Source organism: Choloepus didactylus, chromosome 3 (assembly GCF_015220235.1).
Source record: "Choloepus didactylus isolate mChoDid1 chromosome 3, mChoDid1.pri, whole genome shotgun sequence".
Lineage (NCBI taxonomy): Eukaryota > Metazoa > Chordata > Mammalia > Pilosa > Megalonychidae > Choloepus > Choloepus didactylus.
In genome coordinates, this window is record NC_051309.1 from 78,388,708 (window position 1) to 78,404,237 (window position 15,530).

The 15,530-nt window shown below is 36.9% G+C and overlaps 1 protein-coding gene across 4 annotated transcripts in view; it reads left to right on the forward strand.

The window, feature by feature from the left end:
* LOC119529506 (alpha-fetoprotein-like) overlaps positions 1 to 11,328 on the forward strand; it is a 58,237-nt gene extending 46,909 nt beyond the window's left edge. For 3 of the 4 annotated variants that reach the window (XM_037829958.1, XM_037829959.1, XM_037829961.1), the window contains 2 exons: positions 2,428 to 2,560; positions 10,841 to 10,998. In XM_037829958.1, coding sequence (XP_037685886.1) covers positions 2,428 to 2,560; positions 10,841 to 10,885 — 178 coding nt within the window. In that variant the 3' untranslated portion in view covers positions 10,886 to 10,998. Of the gene's footprint in view, positions 1 to 2,427; positions 2,561 to 10,840 lie in introns of all 4 variants that reach the window. The other variant, XM_037829960.1, reaches the window with a different exon arrangement.
* Positions 11,329 to 15,530: the final 4,202 nt, after the last annotated feature.

A 15,530-nucleotide genomic window follows, 5' to 3' on the forward strand; every position in this document is an offset into this window, starting at 1 on the left:
CTAGCAGGTCGCTGTTCATCTGGAGAAAGTTGCTCATGGCAGCTGGGAGCAAACTGTGCTCATCATCTGGGGTGGCCCTACCCCAGACAAATGGGGTGGGGTGGGGCAGGGGTTTCCTGTCTTGCAATGCAAATACCTACATAATATCTTTGATTTTGCCTCTTGGCTGGCAAAGTCTAAAATATTGACTGCTTCTCTTAAAATATTAAATATTATGGCTCAGGTTATAAAGGACATGAAGAAGACCCTAGGAGACCATGAAGAATTTACAAGAGTAAATAAAAAAATAGTGGATCTTAAGAAAATAAAAGATACTGTTGATCAAATTAAAAATATTCTTGAGACACATAACACCAGATTTGAAGAGGCAGAGGAATGGATTAGCTAACTTGAGGAAAGGGTGATGGAAAGTGAAAGCACAAAAGAAGGAATGGTGAAAAAAATCAAAAATTTGAAATGGATCTCAGGGAAATGATAGACAATATGATGTGCACAAATATAAGAATCATTGGTATCCCAGAAGGGGAAGAGAAGAGTAAAGGGCTAGGAAGAGTATTTGAAGACAATCTTGGGGAAAATTTCCCAACCATTCTAAATGATACAAATACGCAAATCATAGATGCCCAGAGTACTCCAAATAGAATAAATCCAAATAAACCTACTCTGAGACATATTCTGATCAGACTGTCAAATGCTGAAGGAAAGGAGAGGGTTCTGAAAGCATTGAGAAGCTATTTATCACATACAAGGGAGACAACATAAGATTGAGCACTGACTATTCAGCATAGAGGCGAGAAGGTAGTGGTATGACATATTTAATTTCTGAAAGAGAAAAATTGCCAGCCAAGAATTCTTTATCCAGTAAAGCGCTTCTTCAAAATTGAAGGAAATCTTAAAATTTTCACAGACAAACAAAGGCTGAGAGAATTTGTTAACAAGAGACCTGCCCTACAAGAACTACTAAGGGGAGCTCTACCGGCTGAGGAAAAAAGAAGAGAGAGGTCTGGAGAAGGGTACAGAACTGAAGAGTCTTAATAAGGGTAACTTAAAGGAAATAAAGAGAGAGGAAAAATAGATTTGACAAATAAAAACCAAAGGATAAGATGGCTGATTCAAGAACTGCCTTCACAGTAACAACATTAAATGTGAATGGATTAAACTCTCCTATAAATGAACCATCAATATATTGTTTACAAAAGACTCATTTAAGACCCAGCGATTCAAGGAAATTGAAAGCGTAAGCCACAGCCAAAAGAAAGCAGGGGTAGCAATACTAATTTCAGATAAAATAGACTTTAAATTCAAGGATGTTATAAGAGACAAAGAAGAACACCATATATTAATAAAAGGGACAATTCACCAAGGAGAAATAACAATCATAAATGTTTATGAACCCAGTGAAGGTGCTCCAAAGTACATGAGACAAACATTGTCAAGAAGGAACAAGGTTGTGAAACATTTGACAACATGGATGAATCTTGAAGACATAATGCTGAGTTAAATAAGCCAGACACAAAAGGAGCGATATTGTATGTTACCACTAATGTGAACTCTGTGAAAAATGTAAAATAAGTGTCTTATATTGTAGAATATAGGGGACCTAGAGATAGCAGCTGGTGAAGGGGAAATGATAATCTGATAAGAACAGACAAGATATTGAGGCTGATCTTAATAATGTGGGAATGCTCAGGTTTGCCTATGGTTCATTCATTTTCTTTTGGTATGGAGTATATTGGAAGGAATGAAGCTATTTCAGGATATTTGTTTTTCCCATTGCTTTGCTTTTTTTTTTGGAAATGTTTTTGTTTGATAAAGTAATTTTAAATTTAAAAAAAGGAGAAAGGTGTTTTTTATAGCCATAAACAAAGTTAAAATAGTTAAGATCTGGCTTGTTATTTATTGAATAGGATGACAGAAATTAGATTACAATTTCAAATGTTCAAGGGGGTTGAGACTTGTTTAAATAGCTGTGGGGGGAAATATATACTATATAAGACATCTGAGATGATTGTCAAGCTATTGCAGATTCAAATTAGTTTCTTGGTTTTATAATCATAAAATGTTATAGAAAAAAACAAAACAATTTAATTCACTGTATAACCTATTAACCATCCATATGCAATGGAAGAGTAGAAAACACAAATGTTTACCCTACTAGTGATGAAATAAAGAGCATTAAATTTAATGTTATAATTATATTGAAGAGATGTGCTTGAAGAAATGTATGTTTAATAAAACAAGAATATGGAAATGGAAGATACTAAGTCATTTTCAGGGCCTTTAAACTTAAAAGTGGGAGCAATGAAAAGGCATGGGTTGTGGACAGCTAAGTTGGGTGGTGGGCAGGTAAGTAAGGAAGGCAGATTGGCAAGGTGGCCTTCTAGAACTCAGAGAGTGCATGTGTTTTTCTACTTATTTTTGATTCAGTCTCCTTAGCAACCTTGTGAAGCGGCAACCACAGTTAACGGAGATGCAGCTGCTATCAATTATTGCACAATACACCGACCTGGTGCAGACATGCTGTGAAGCAGAGAAAAGTGAAAATTGTTTTCAAGAAAAGGTATCCCTGGTTTCCTTTTTATTCTCTTAGCACTCTTAGGATTTATTAGAGTATAATTTTTTAAAAAAATAGAGGAATGCTACTGTAAGTAAAAATACCCTCCTGATCATGAGTGGATTAGGAGAAAGTTACAGACTAGATGGACTGGAGTAATTGAATGTTTTCAACATGGATTAAAGTGAATACAGGTGTCAAGACACCGGATGGATTGAGGATGCTTAGGACTGGATTTGAAGAAAGAAGGATGGACTAAAGAAATTTGGTAATTTTAGAGAAATGACATACTTGGAAAACACTGAGAAGTTTTAAAGAAATAATGGTTTAAAAATCTGTCTAGGGAAATGAATTTTGTTCTGGAAATTTCTAGACCCACGATTAGGAGAATCATCAAATGTGGTTTGGGGACTTAACTAGGACAGCTGGTAAAAAGGACTTCATTTTCTTAGTGGCCAGAGGCTTACGAGGGTTGAAGAAAAGAAAGAGGAAAGAGCAATGGCCAGGAAAGACTACCTCTCTATGCACACATGTCAAACAGATTACCAGGGCAGTATTTTCCATAATTAACCTAACAGCATATGGTTAAGTAAATGATTTTTCTTAAGATAGCAAAGTCGTTTGTGTGATTTATTACTGAGAATATCATGTTAGAATGGCACAGAAAACTCATGTAGATTCACTGAGTGGAATCAGTGCTGAGAGACAGGGGACTGACTATTCTTGGGACATGACTTGAGGACAAACTGGTGATAATGTCTGAGTAGAGGAATACAAGCCTGTGGTTAATGTGAAACCTGCTTAGGCTTTGGCAAAACAGGCTGGGCTGGTTAGGGCTGGGATAAGTTTAACCTGGCCCCGGGAGATGTTTTCATAGATTGTAATTTTCATGAATACCTTAATTACCTGCAGTCGCTCTTTTCTACCTATTCAGCTAAACTGTACATGTGCCTATGTTAAAAGTAGTAGATTTGTAGTCAAGCAGGGGTCAGCAAACTATAGCCCTTGGGTTAAATCCAGCCCTATCTCCTGTTTATGTAAATGAGGTTTTATTGGCACACAGCCACACCGATTTATTTAGGAATTGTCCCTGACTACTTCCTGGTTATAACAGCAGAATTGAGTAGTTGGACACAGACTGTATGACCAACAAAACCTCATATATTTGCTTTTGTCCTGTACAGAAAAAGTTTGCAGACTCCTGGATAGCTGATACATAAAAGGACAATAATCATTTATACTAGAGTTCATTTATTTATTTTAAAGCCTTTTCACATTTTGTAAAGCACTCAGAAAGCATGTTTCCACCTGAGTAACAACCCCATATCTGTTAGGTTCAGAGCCGTTCAAGAATCCACACAAACGCAGTGAGTCATGGTTTAAGTAGAGAATTTAAGGTTTATTAGAGGAATAAAGCAGAAGAAAGCAGGTGGGAGCCATCAGAAAAGAAAGAAAGGAAAAATGGCTCCGGCCCTCTATCTGAGAGCAGCATTTTTTAAAGGAAAAACCCACGTTGGGTATTGGAGGGGAAGGTCCTGCTGAGTGTGTTCTGGGCCTTGATTGGGTGAGTGCTTATCAGTTTCTGCTGACTGGTTACTAGGGTTCTAACACACTACTCTTCTTTGATGTGCACTATATTATCTATGTGGAGGAAGCAGGCCTTTTGGCTTGTTTGCGGTCATTCATCTTTATGGGGATATCTGATCTTGCCTTGTCTGCCCCCTGGAGTCTAGGTGCCACTGTGACTAGGATTCCTAAAACAGCCTTCAACACTTAGTTTATGGCACACCTGGTATTTATGAGATAAGCAGCAGGGCCCATAAATCAGACATTCCTTCTATATGTTAGACTCTTTTTCTGGGGCCTGACAATATCCACACAGACTAATGCTTCTGCTGAGGGGCCTTGTGCCTGAGAATTCCCAAGAAATAATAATTATTATTTTTTAATGATTGTTAACTTCTATACTTTTACATTTGTGTAAATTAAAAGTCATATTTCATTATGTGGCAAATTACTTGCTTTCCTTAAAGGTAAAAAATGGTATGCCAGTTTAGATGTATTATGTCCCCCAAAATGCTATATTCTTTGATGCAATCTTGTGAGAGCAGACGTATTAGTGTTGATTAGGTTGGAATCTTTGGATTAGGTTGTTTTCATGGAGATGTGACCCACCCAACTGTGGGTAATACTTTGATTAGATTATTTCCATGGAGGTGTGGCCCCGCCCATTCAGCACAGGTCTTGATTAGTTTACTGGAGCCCTATAAGAGTGTTAGAAACAAGCATTATACCTTAAAAACGCTCACCTGGTTGTGGAGGAGAAAGGGATTTATTCACGATCTTGCAAGAACGGACACACAGCCAGACACATGGCAGGCATGGCGTACAACAGAACACAGCAAAAATTTATATTCCAGGCCTAACGCAAGTCCCTTCCCTGTTTTTCCATTGGCTGGATGCTCCAGAAGGTACAGCCTATCCGAGAGAGCCAACTCGAGGCTTATGTCAAGGGCCCTTTCCCTCCTCCCAACTGCAGAGCCCATTTGAGCCAGCCTTGTTCAGCCACCTTTTTTCCCTACTCTACATTGCCTTTATGTGAAAGCTAAACTTAACCCTTTCTTACAAGAGCTCAGACAGAAAGAGCTCAGTGCTGTAGCTGAGAGAGACATTCTGGAGACAGCCATTGAAAGGAGACTTTTGCTGACTCTTTGGAGATACCAGCCCAGAGTTTGCCCCAAGAAGTTGATGCAGAGACATTTTGGAGAATGCCATTTTGAAATGCAACCTGGGAGCAAGCAGATGTCAGCCACATGCCTTCCGAACTAACAGAGGTTTTCCTGATGCCAATGGCCTTTCTCCAGTGAAGGTATACTCATGTTTATGACTTGGTTTGGACACTTTTTATGGCTGTAGAACTGTAAATTTGTAACCAAATAAACTCCCTTTATAAAACCCAATCCATTACTGATATTTTGCATAACGGCAGCATTAGCAAATCAGAACAAATAGCAAAGCTAGACACAGATCCAAGACACTGATTACCAAACTCATCCAGAACCATCCAAGGGAGTTTTCCTGAAGTGTCCCTGTTCTTGAATATGAATATTATGTGCTGAAGCTATTTCTTCAATAACATTACACAAAGATTTTTGTGTGTTTCTTCTCACATTTTGCCCAAGAGCAATCTTCATCTTGATGGTTGAACAGTCCAAGTGTTTGTTTATTCTCTTCCCTTCTCTCCTCTCCCTCCTTCTGTTTAGGTTTCCTTCCCAAATTAAAGGAGAAAATAGAAGCTACCTGAGGAACATATCATCCTAATTAAAATTACCTAGAATTACTTCTTCAGATAAGAATGCTTATATATAATTATATATAATCAAAGTTTGGTTGTTTTCCTTTGTATAATTAGTCTATGGTAGTGATTCTTAAATTTTAGTGTGCATCAGAGTCACCTGGAGGCCTTGTTAAAACAAAAAATCATAGTGTTCCACTCCCAAAGTTTCTTATTCAGTAGGTCTGGGGTGAGGCCTGATAATCTGCATTTCAAACAAGTTCCCAGGTGATGTTGTTGCTGTTGGCCTGGAGACCACACACAGAACCACTGATGTAAGGTGAAGGTAGATAACTGTAAACTGCCCGAGTTCCTCTCATGGTATTTCCATATGTCTATCTCTTGGTTGACAAGTCAGAACCAAGGAAGGTAACAAAGATAATGAAGCAACATATTTGATAATGAAAGTAAAATATTTATGAAAGAATTTGGGGGATTTTAAATGTACGGATAAGAAGACTGTGAAATATGTAAAAAATAGTCTTTAAAGTATTTGAAAGATTTTTACAGTGAACTGTCTTTCTCAGTTAGTATATGAAAAGACTCAGCAAAAGAAGAGGGAATAGATGATCAAAGCATTCTGGAATCTCATACTCAAGAATTCGTGTGAGTCTTTGTGATTCTGTGTTTGTGGAAGGAGTCTAGGTTGACTGTAGCAGAACGTCAGAGGTTGGCAGAGAGGTAGAAGGGAGTGCCTGGGCTTCCCAGGAATCTCCATGCAACCCAAACCCCAGAAGTGATGAGGTTCAGCCAACTAGTAGTCTGTGGATGTTCCAAGACCTATAAAAATCTAACTACTCCAGGCACCTACGAGGCTTTTCTTTGTTTCCTTTCCTGAGATAAGTCAATTGTGTGAGCCTGTTCTGCCTGTTAGAAGAGAAAGTGGACAGACTTGAAGACTGCCTTTCCAGCCATGACTATTGAGAGGATAAAGCATTTTTAAATAAGATAGATGGCAATTTTAGAAGTCAGCCAGGATGAAGAAAAGATCCAAGGATTAAAAAGGGAACCAGAGTCAAAGCTGGAATGTTGGTAAGAGTAAGGGTGAAATACAAAGAAGGAATAAATTAGGAAACTTTCAGCTATGTCAGTGAATTTGAACCATCCGTAGGAAAGGCAGTTCACATTTCATGAAATAAAAATGGTGAATTATAGATATCTGCTAGCTCAAGGACAAAATTCTACTCAAGAATTTATTTCTTCCAAGCTTGTGAAGGATGAAAATTTCAGCCTGAAATATTTATGTATCAACCAACAGAATATGAATATAGGACAAAGTTAACCTGAATTAGCAGAGATTTGGACAGGTTGAAATGATGGTTTGAAAATACATCTGCTATTAAATGTGTTTTAACACAAGTACATATGCAAAAGACCTGAAGATTTAAGTAGTCTATACTTACCAAGAGTCCTTACAACTTGATGGGTCTACCATCAAACTACTGCAATCTTAGGATACATGAAAAAAAAAACCAGGATCAGTTTATGCGAGGTGATAACCATCAGGCCATTCTGGGATACTATGCTCAGTTTCTCATGACCTAATGCACAATGTTTGGAAATTTTAAAAGTAATTCATGAACATTGTTACTGATCAAACATTGGTTTCTTTGTCTATTGTGTATAACAGCCAATCTGTGACACTGGGGTCTCAAAGGGAGAGTTTATTGCCATATGAAGCAAGGAGGACACAAGGACTATGGGCCTAAAGTCTGTCTCCCTAAACTGCAATAACTCTGTAGTTTTATCATATCCAAAGATAGACAGGTTTATGATAATGAGTGTAATGACTCAAGATGACGAAGTAAGAGATGATTAATTATTTGATCTAATCTATGCCCAGAGAATGTATGTAATATCACAGAATGTATGTAAGAAAACAGTGGCCTTAATATGATGATAGGCATGATTTTTAGTATTATAATGAGGTATAAGTCAATTATAGGTTAAGGTTTAAGCTACTAAGCATGCCAGGCCAAATTTGGTTAGATCTAGCTTTGTCTAGTAAGATGACTCAGGAATTGGGGAGGTTTAGTTCTGGGGTTGACTCAAGTTCCTTTGTTAGTAAACATTAGGGGCTTTCTGTGTGAAAATAAGGCTCCAAAGTTGTAAAACAGGATAAGGGGGTACAAGTGAGGCCAGTCACAAAGTTTTTATAATCACAAGATAAAGGTTATATAGTTATACAATCATTATCAAAAATCAAGGCATCTGGGTTACAGTTCAGTGGGTTTCAGTAATTTCAGGCATTTCCTTTTGGCAATTCTACAATATACTAAAAAGTTAAAAAAAAAAAAAGGCATCTATATATTGATTGAATCATCATAATTGTCCATTAACTCTTAATTTCTCTGTTACAACATGGCGAGAATTCAAACAGAACAGCAAGATACATCCATTATCCCATTCCCCTGAGGTAAACAATATTAAAGTATCACTTTTAGTTCTCCTTGTGATTACCATCATCAGTAATGGTTTCTTAAAACTTACCATCACATAGATAAAAATATAGTGTACTTACACTAACTTCAACCATCCTGCCAGTGGACTCTTCCTCAATTTCTAAAAAAAAAAAGGTATTTTTAGTTCTTCTGTTGGCTATATTCTGAGTCTGCATCCTCAACTACAGTTAGCTTCTAATGAATCCCCAAAACATGATGTTCCAGTTTGCTAGAGCCGCTGTTATGCAAAATACCAGAAATGGATTGGCTTTTATAAAAGGGACTTAGGTTACAAATAAGGCCATAAAAGTGTCCAAACTAAGGCATCAACAAAAGGATACCTTCACTGAAGAAAGGCCAGTGGTGTCCGGAACACTTCATTCAGCTGAGAAGATGCATAGCTGGTGTCTGCTGGTCCTTTGCCCCCAGGTTGTGTTTCAAAATGGCTTTCTCCAAAATGTCTCTGGGCTTCTGTCTCTCTTAGCTTCTCTTAGCTCTCTGCTTAGTTCTCTTGGGGCACTTTTCTGGGAGTCCTCTCTTAGGTTCTCTGGGGCAAACCCTGAGCTTCATCTCTTAGCTTAGCATCTCCAGATGTCTTTTTGTCTGCATCTCCAAGCATCTCCAAGCATCTCCAAGCATCTGGTTTCAATGGCTGTCTCCAAAATGTCTCTCTCAGCTTCTCTGAGCTTCTCCTCTCCATTAGTTCTCTTAAAGGACTCCAGTAATCTAACTAAGACCCAGCTGGAATGGGCAGAGTCACATCTCCATGGAAATAATTTAATAAAAATTCTCACCCACAGTTGGGTGAATCACATCTCCATGGAAACATTTAATCAAAAGGTTCCACCCCACAAGATTGAATTGAAAGATCATGGCTCTTCTGGGGTCCATAACAGTTTCAAACTGGCACACATGATTAATATTCCTAAACTTCCTTTGATTTCTTTGCAAACTTTCTCATCTTTTTTCGGCTCTATTATTATGTCTACATTCTAGGTTTATAATATAACATCTTGATTTGTAAATATAATTAAATTTTATGCACTTTGTTAATTCGGTGATGTTAAAAACTGGGAACAATTTAATAGTACATTCAGTTGCTTATTTACATGAATATTATTTACTGCAGTACATGAATGTGACCTATAGAGAAAGGAAAATAATACTAGAATGCCCAGGTGTCGAGGTCAAATGAAGTTTGTTTTCTTACCTATTATCAACTGTAGAAAATCATATCACTTTTATTTATTTTTTTCATATTTGCACTATGATTTCCTAGTGTAGCTTTTTCCCCTAGAGTTTCAGATTGTTTTTCTTTTCCTCATGTTGACAAATAAAACATTTACTTTCATCACACCATTAAAATATTTCAGGTTCTTAATCATAGTTTCTGTAATAGAATATTTATCATCTTGAAGATGTATTTCAAAAAGTCCTCTGACTTTATCTTCCAATTTGGATCAAGTTTTTTCTAAGCATGATTCATGGTTGTCCACATGGGATTTCTTTTCAATGTAATCTTGGGTAAATTTGACTATTTCTAGAATACCATATTATGTCCTGTTTTGGATTCTTTTAACTTTTACTGGGCTACATTCTCAAGTTATCTATTTATTTTATTTTTTCAGAATGTGTACCTGGAAAATAAACCTTCTGGGTCCTTGCATGTCTGACAAATTTTCTTTTATTATTTTGTCCACCTATTTACACAGTATTTTTGCTGATATGTCAGCTGAGATTCTTTAATGACAAATAACAGGATCAAATTCTGGCTAACCTAGGTAAAAATGAATTTACTGAAAGGATATGGGTGGCTTTAAGAATCTGTGGGAGTTTGGAAAACAGGCACATTATCTATCCCTCAGGATGTGTGTGTGTGTGTGTGTGTGTGTGTGTGTGTGTGTACACCTTAGCAGTGGAGTTCTAGGGGTCTCATTCCTATTTAGCCAAGAATGATATCACTCTTATCTATCATATATTAGTCTTCCACACATGATTTTTATTCAAAAAAAGCTACACAGCTAAATAAAACTTTGGGAAAACTGCTGGACTTAATATGGGCATCTATATGAGTTATACGTAGGTAGTAAGGATACTTGGATTGAATACTGTGATTTTGTTCTCTTGAGTTCCTGTACTTAGACTATTTAGTGATTTAATTTGGCCTTAGCGTAGAGTAGTTTGAAGATCCAACGAAAAGCTAATATAGAAGGTTTATTTTCATCCTATAACAAAAGTTTGACATTTTTGTGTGGAAAAAAGAAACTTTTATTTATTCCAAATCTGGGGTCATGAAACAGGGAAGAGACTTGCAGTTAATGAAGTCTCTGAGCTAAGGGATAAGGGAAAGTGTGGGTTCTTTATCCCATGGAAAATTCTATGACCATGAAAAGAGAACATAACAGATCCCATCACAGACATACAACAGGTAAGTCTTAAAGAGTTTCTACTTGGGAATCAGTTGTTTAAGTATTATTCCCTTCACAAATGTCTTACTTGCTTTTATCCTAGGGTTCCAAACTGACTGAAGAGTACCAGTCTCTCTTAGGAGGCTAAACAATTCCAGAAGATGTCAATTCAGGATCTTCACTGAGATCTGCATTTTACTTTTTACGATTAATCAAACACATGTCTTCAAAATAAAATAAGAATTTAAAAAATCCCCTGAATTTTTAGCTGAGTTACTCACAGTGTTTCTCAAGAACACTGGCCAGTCTACACTTAATTTCTCCTTTCCTACTCTGCAGAGAAATCTACTTATTGAAATCCTCAGACAACCTTCTCTCATTCCCCTTCTGCCCCATAAGCTGTCTGCTTCTCAGGAGCAGAAACAACAACATGAAACCGATGGTACCCTGTTATGGTGCCCGCGAATTAAAGTACGAGACAGCCAAACAGAATTTAAAGAGCCTTTTATTAGCCAGCTAGCAGGCGGCTGCGGTCTCTCACTCCACGCAGGGAGTTCAGCAAGCAGCCCCCACCTGTGTGCGCTGGGGCCTTATATAGACAGAAACCATATCCTAGAAACGCAAGCAAGCAAGCTATTCTAACAGAAGCAGAGTTGGCAGTTTAGCTCTTGATCACAAAAAACAATTACACAAAGAGTTTCACTTGGAACTGGAGCAGTTATTGATCATACAAAACAATTTCACAAAAACAATTTCACAAAGAGTTTCACTTGGGACTGGAGCAGCTATTGATTATTAAAGGGTTACAAAAAGTTTCACTTGGACCTGGAGCAGTTATTGTTAAAAGGGTTACGCTTGGCTGATGCGTGCAACCGCAGCTTTGCCCCCACTAAACGGTAAAGTTTTGATTTCTTTAACTGGTACAGGCCCAGTCTCACTCCCCCCTCCTCATGGCCTAATGCTGTTTACACAACACTGTTGCTTTGCAGATGTTTTGGGATTAAGGGAAAGGGACCCCACTTCAACCCCATCTGACTGGGAACTGGCTGATGGGTTTCCAGAGTGAAAAAGACCCAAAACCACATCTGGAGTTTCTGTCTATAACACTAATGAATAGTGGTTATTGATGTACTACATGAAACATGCTTTAAAACAAAATTACTTTCGTAAATGTTTTGTCTTTCATTTTTACCCTATTTATGTATGTGATGTGACATTGGAACCAAAACTCCTACTATTTTAAAAATAAATTTGAATTCTATGTGATGCCTTATAATAGTAGCTTTTCCCTAGAAATCCTGCCTTGACATAAAGAATTGATGTTTAGAATTTTTTTCTTGTTCTTATTATATTCCAATTTTTTGTGTAATAGATAAAATAAAACTAAGCAGTAATATTTTAGTGCTTATTAAATAAAATAATTATCTTAATTAGTGAAATACAGAGAAATAAATTTAGTCCTCTTTTTTAATGTTTTTCATTTGCTTTTTTTTAATTAAAGTTGTAGGTTTACAGGAAAATCATGCAGAAAGTACAGAGTTCCCATATATTCCTCCTCACACACACTTAGCTTTCCCTATTTACCACTACATTACTTTTGTCAAAATTCATGAAACAATATTATTATAATTATACTATTAACTTAGCCAACAGTTTAGAGTTCTCTGTTTGTTTTGTACATATCTATCGTTTTCAAAATTTTAATTCTGGTAACAGACAACCTAAAATTCACCATTTTACCTGCTTTCAATTATAAAATAATTGAAACTGGTGATAATTACATTCAAAATGTTGTGCTACTGTCACCACTATCCATTACCTAAACTCTTTCATCACCCCAAACAAGCTCTGTACTAAAAGCATTAACTTCCCATACCCTACCCCTACATTGACCCCTGGTAACATGTATTAGGCTTGAGATTTTTTTATTCTAATTATTTCATATCAGTAAGGTTATACATTTGTTCTTTTGTTACTTGACTCAGTGTGATGTCTCCAAGGTTCATCCATATAGTGTCATCCTTTTTATGGCTGAATAATATTCCCTTGTATATAGATACCATATTTTGTTTATCCACTCATCTGTTGATGGACACTTGGTTGCTTCATCTTTTGGCAAAGGTGAATAATGCCTCTGGTAACATTAGTGTGCAAATAACTGTTTGAATCTCTGCTTTCAATTCTTGCAGGTATATATCTAGAGTTGGGATTGCCAGTGTTTTTTTGGGTGTTATGTGGAAGTCCTTTGGGTGATGAGACACAAACACGATAACAGAATGAGTGAAAGGACAGCTTTATTCTATCAAAGGGCCTGGAGGAGGAGAGGGGAGAAGGAAGGTGGCAGAGAGGAGGACCAAGTTTACCTTACTTAGGTACCTGTGAGGGTCCATGGAGGGGGTGGTAGAAGGGCACATCTGGATCCTGGGCTTTTGCCTTTATTGTGACCTAGAGGGAAGGTTTAGGGATTTCCCATAGATATGGGGATTGGCAGTTTTAAACTATGTAGTGCAAAAAACAGAACTGGCAAGGGGCATTTGGAGAAACCGAGGGCAACTTATCATCCAAGCCATATGAAGATATATGCCTTGCTAGTAAATTAGAGGTTACAAAAGGACAGAAGTGAGGGCTTTTCTTATCATCCAAACCATATGGAGGCCATGCTTTGCTAGTCCCGGTTATACCCAGGGCAGGCTAGCTGGGATGGTTTTATTGGTTAGGTTCATGTATCAACTTGGCCAGGTAATGGTCCCCAGGTCTCTGGTCAACCAAGCACTGGCCTAATCTTTACTGCAAGGACATTTGTGGTTGGTTAATAAACCAGAAGGCTGGTTTAGTAAATCATCAGTTGATTGCATCTGTGGCTGATTACATCAACGAAGGGAGTGTCTTCTGCAACGAGAGAATATTATCAGCTGGATTTAACCCAATCAGTTGAAGACTTTTAAGGAAGAAGAGAGAGAGAATTTTCTTCTTTAGCTAGCTAAAGAAGTTGCCAGCTTGCTGCCCGCCCTATGGAATGTGAACTTGCGCATCCCCACAGTTGCGTAAGACACTTTTATAAAATCTGATAGTTACAGGTATCTCCTGTTGATTCTGTTTCACTAGAGAACCCTGACTAATACAGCTGGTCACTCCAAAGGTGAGCTTATAATTTGGCAAAATGATGAGGGACATATATAATTTATTTTTTGCCATTACAATAGGGTCATATGGAACTGCCAAACTGTTTTCCATACTGGCTGCATTGTTTCATGTTCCCACCAACAACGAATGAGTGCTAATTCTCTACATCCTCTCCAACACTATTTTTTTTTTCATAGTAGCCATTCTAATGGGGGTGAAATGGTATCCTATTGTGGTTTTGATTTGCATTTCCCTAAAGGATAATGATGTGAGTATATTTTCGTCTGTTAATTGGCCATTTGTACATCTTTGGAGAAATGCCCATTCAAATGTTTTGCCTATTTTTAATTTTTTTTGTCTTTTTCTTTTACACTTGTTGAGTTCTTTATATACTCTGTATGTTAAAACCATTACCAGATACATGGTTTCCAAATATTTTCTCCCATCATCTTTTTACTTTCTTGATAAACCCCTTTGAAGCACTAAAGTTTCAACTTTTGATGAAGTCCTGTTTAATTCCTTCTGTTGCTTATGCTTTTGGTGTAAAACCTAAGAAATCATTGACTAACAGAAGGTTCTGAAGATGTTTCATTCTAGGGATTTTATAATTTGGTTCTTATATTTAGGTTTTTGATCCATTTTGAGTTAATTTTTATATGTTAGGTAGGGATCCACCCTCATTCTTTTGCATGTGATTATCCAGTTTTGTCAGCATCATTTCTTGAAGAGACTATTTTTTCCCTATTGAGTGAACTTGGTTCCCTTGTAAAAAAGCAATATTTTACAATATTGGAAATATCTGAAGTTGTGGAACTGTGACCCATGACATTCTTTGAGGTTTGTTCTCTAACTACTTGTTAAATTGTACTTTGAAAGTTATTACTGTTATGTATATATGTTAAAGTTCACAATAACAAATGCATTAAAAAAAAAAATTGGCCACAGATGTGAGGGTCTACTTCTGAGCTCTTAATTCTATTCCATTGGTCTATATGTCTGTCCTGGTGAAAGTACCATGCTGTTTTCATTACTGTAATTTGTAATACATTTTAAAATCAGAAAGTGTGAGTCTTCCAACTTTGTTCTTCTTTCCCAAGATGATTTGGCTATTTGGGGCCTCTTACTCATTCATATAAACTCGATGATTGGCTTTTCCGTTTCTGAAAAGAAAGACATTGGAATTCTGATTGGAATTGCATTGAATCTGTAAATTGCTTTAGATAGAGTTGACATCTTAACAACAGTCTTCCAATCCATGAATATGGAATGTCCTTATATTTATTTGGGACTCCTTTGATTTCTTTAGCAATGTTTTGTAGTTTTCTGTGTGTAAGTCCTTTATATCCTTGATTACATTTGTTTTGAGATATTTGATTCTTTCAGTTGCTGTTGTGAATAGAATGTTTTATTGAGTTCCTCTTCAGATTGTTCATTACTAGCAGATAGAAGCACCACAGATTTTTGTATGTTGATCTTGTACCCACCACATTTCTAAGTTCATTTATTAACTCTAGTAGTTTTTTGTGGAGTCTCAGGATTTTCTCTATAGAATCATGTCATTTGCATGTAGGGAAAATTTTACTTCTTCCTTTCCAATTTGGATGCCTTTTATTTATTTTTCTTGCCTAATTTATCTGGCTAGAATTTCCAATACAATGTTGAACAACAGT